General features: G+C 45.8%; 1 protein-coding gene across 1 annotated transcript in view; it reads left to right on the top strand.

The window, feature by feature from the left end:
• Nucleotides 1-1,059, top strand: part of LOC130586555 (solute carrier family 35 member B1-like) — a 12,383-nt gene extending 11,324 nt beyond the window's left edge. The window contains exon 9 of the mRNA XM_057387394.1: nucleotides 722-1,059. Coding sequence (XP_057243377.1) covers nucleotides 722-774 — 53 coding nt within the window. The 3' untranslated portion in view covers nucleotides 775-1,059. The remainder of the gene's footprint in view (nucleotides 1-721) is intronic.
• Nucleotides 1,060-1,470: the final 411 nt, after the last annotated feature.

The following is a 1,470-nucleotide window of genomic DNA, read 5'->3' as shown; positions in this document are numbered from 1 at the left end:
GGGAATTCATCAAATCCATTGGGATCAGGTGAGGATGCTTTGGGTTCTGAGCCCATGGGATCCATCCTTGGGAATTCATCAAATCCATTGGGATCGGGTGAGGACGCTTTGGGTTCTGAACCCATGGGAACCCTCTCTGGGAACTCCTCAAATCCATTGGGATTGGGTGAGGACACTCTGGGACCAGCAGATCCCATTGGTCTTTTCCCCATACCTCAAATCATTCCAAGGGATCATTGAAAAATATGGGAATATTCCAATTTTTTTCATATTTTTCCCAAAATTCCCAGCTTTGAGGAACACAAATCCCATATTTTGGGGATATTCCATTAATTTTTCCCAAAATTCCTCATTTTCTGCTGCTTTGAGGAATGCAAATCCCATGTTTCGGGGATATCCTGTTGATTTTTTCCCAAAATTACCCGTTTGCTGCTGCTTTAAGGAATGCAAATCCCATGTTTTGGGGATTTTCCCAAAGTTCACAGCTTTCTGCTGCTTTGAGGAATGCAAATATTCCATTGATTTTTCCCAAAATTTCCCATTTGCTGTTGCTTTAAGGAATGCAAATCCCGTGTTTTGGGGATTTTCCCAAAGTTCACAGCTTTCTGCAGCTTTGAGGAATGCAAATCCCATGTTTTGGGGATATCCAGTTGATTTTTCCTAAAATTCCCATTTTTCTGCTGCTTTGAGAAACTCAAATCCCGTTTTTTGTCTCCCCCAGGCCTTGGACTCGATGCCAAATTCGGGAAGGGAGCCAAGAAGACATCTCATTGAGGTTGAGAAGGGTCGATCCCCAGAGCTGGAATGAACTTTAATTTATTGTCTCGTACCTCAGAATCTGGTGTGGAACTGGACTCAGGACCGGGAATCAGCAGGAGGAATTTCTTTTCGGGGTTGGATTTGGGGTTTTTTTTTAATTGGGAATCGTCTCTAAAAATGTTGAGTTTGAGGTGTAATTGCGCTTTTTCCGTGTAATCAGAGCTGCCCYCCTGGAGCCGAGCAGCAGCCTTAACAGGAAAACACAAATCCTTCCTATCTTTATTAAAGAAAACCCAATTATGGTCGTTTTCTTGGGGTTTTTTTTTGGGGTTTGGGTGATTTGTGGGGTCCAGCTGTGCTCTGCATGGGGGAGGTGAATAATCCCAGATCTTTGGGGTCATGCTGGGGTTGAAAGTTTTGTTGGGGACGCTCCTTTCTGATTTTGGGATTTTCCAGAGGGTTCTTCCATTGGGATTTGTTTCACCCCAGCCCTTCCCTGTCTGCCAGGAAAYGAGAATTCCCCAAATCTGGGGCAGCTTTGGGGCTGAACCCCCCAATCTCCTGAAACAGCTCCTCTCCCACCCCGTGGGATCCCTGGGAGGGATTCCCAGAGCAGCTCTGACTCTGCTGACACCTCCAGAGGAGATTTTGGGATGTTCCTGCCTGGATCCAGCATCCCTTGGGATGACAGAAGGAATGGGGCTGGGATTT

This window comes from Malurus melanocephalus, unplaced genomic scaffold (genome assembly GCF_030028575.1).
Source record: "Malurus melanocephalus ecotype Western Australia unplaced genomic scaffold, MMel_1.1 scaffold_1203, whole genome shotgun sequence".
NCBI lineage: Eukaryota > Metazoa > Chordata > Aves > Passeriformes > Maluridae > Malurus > Malurus melanocephalus.
The sequence above is the reverse complement of the archived record's forward strand: the minus strand, read 5'-3'. Positions and strand labels throughout refer to the sequence as shown.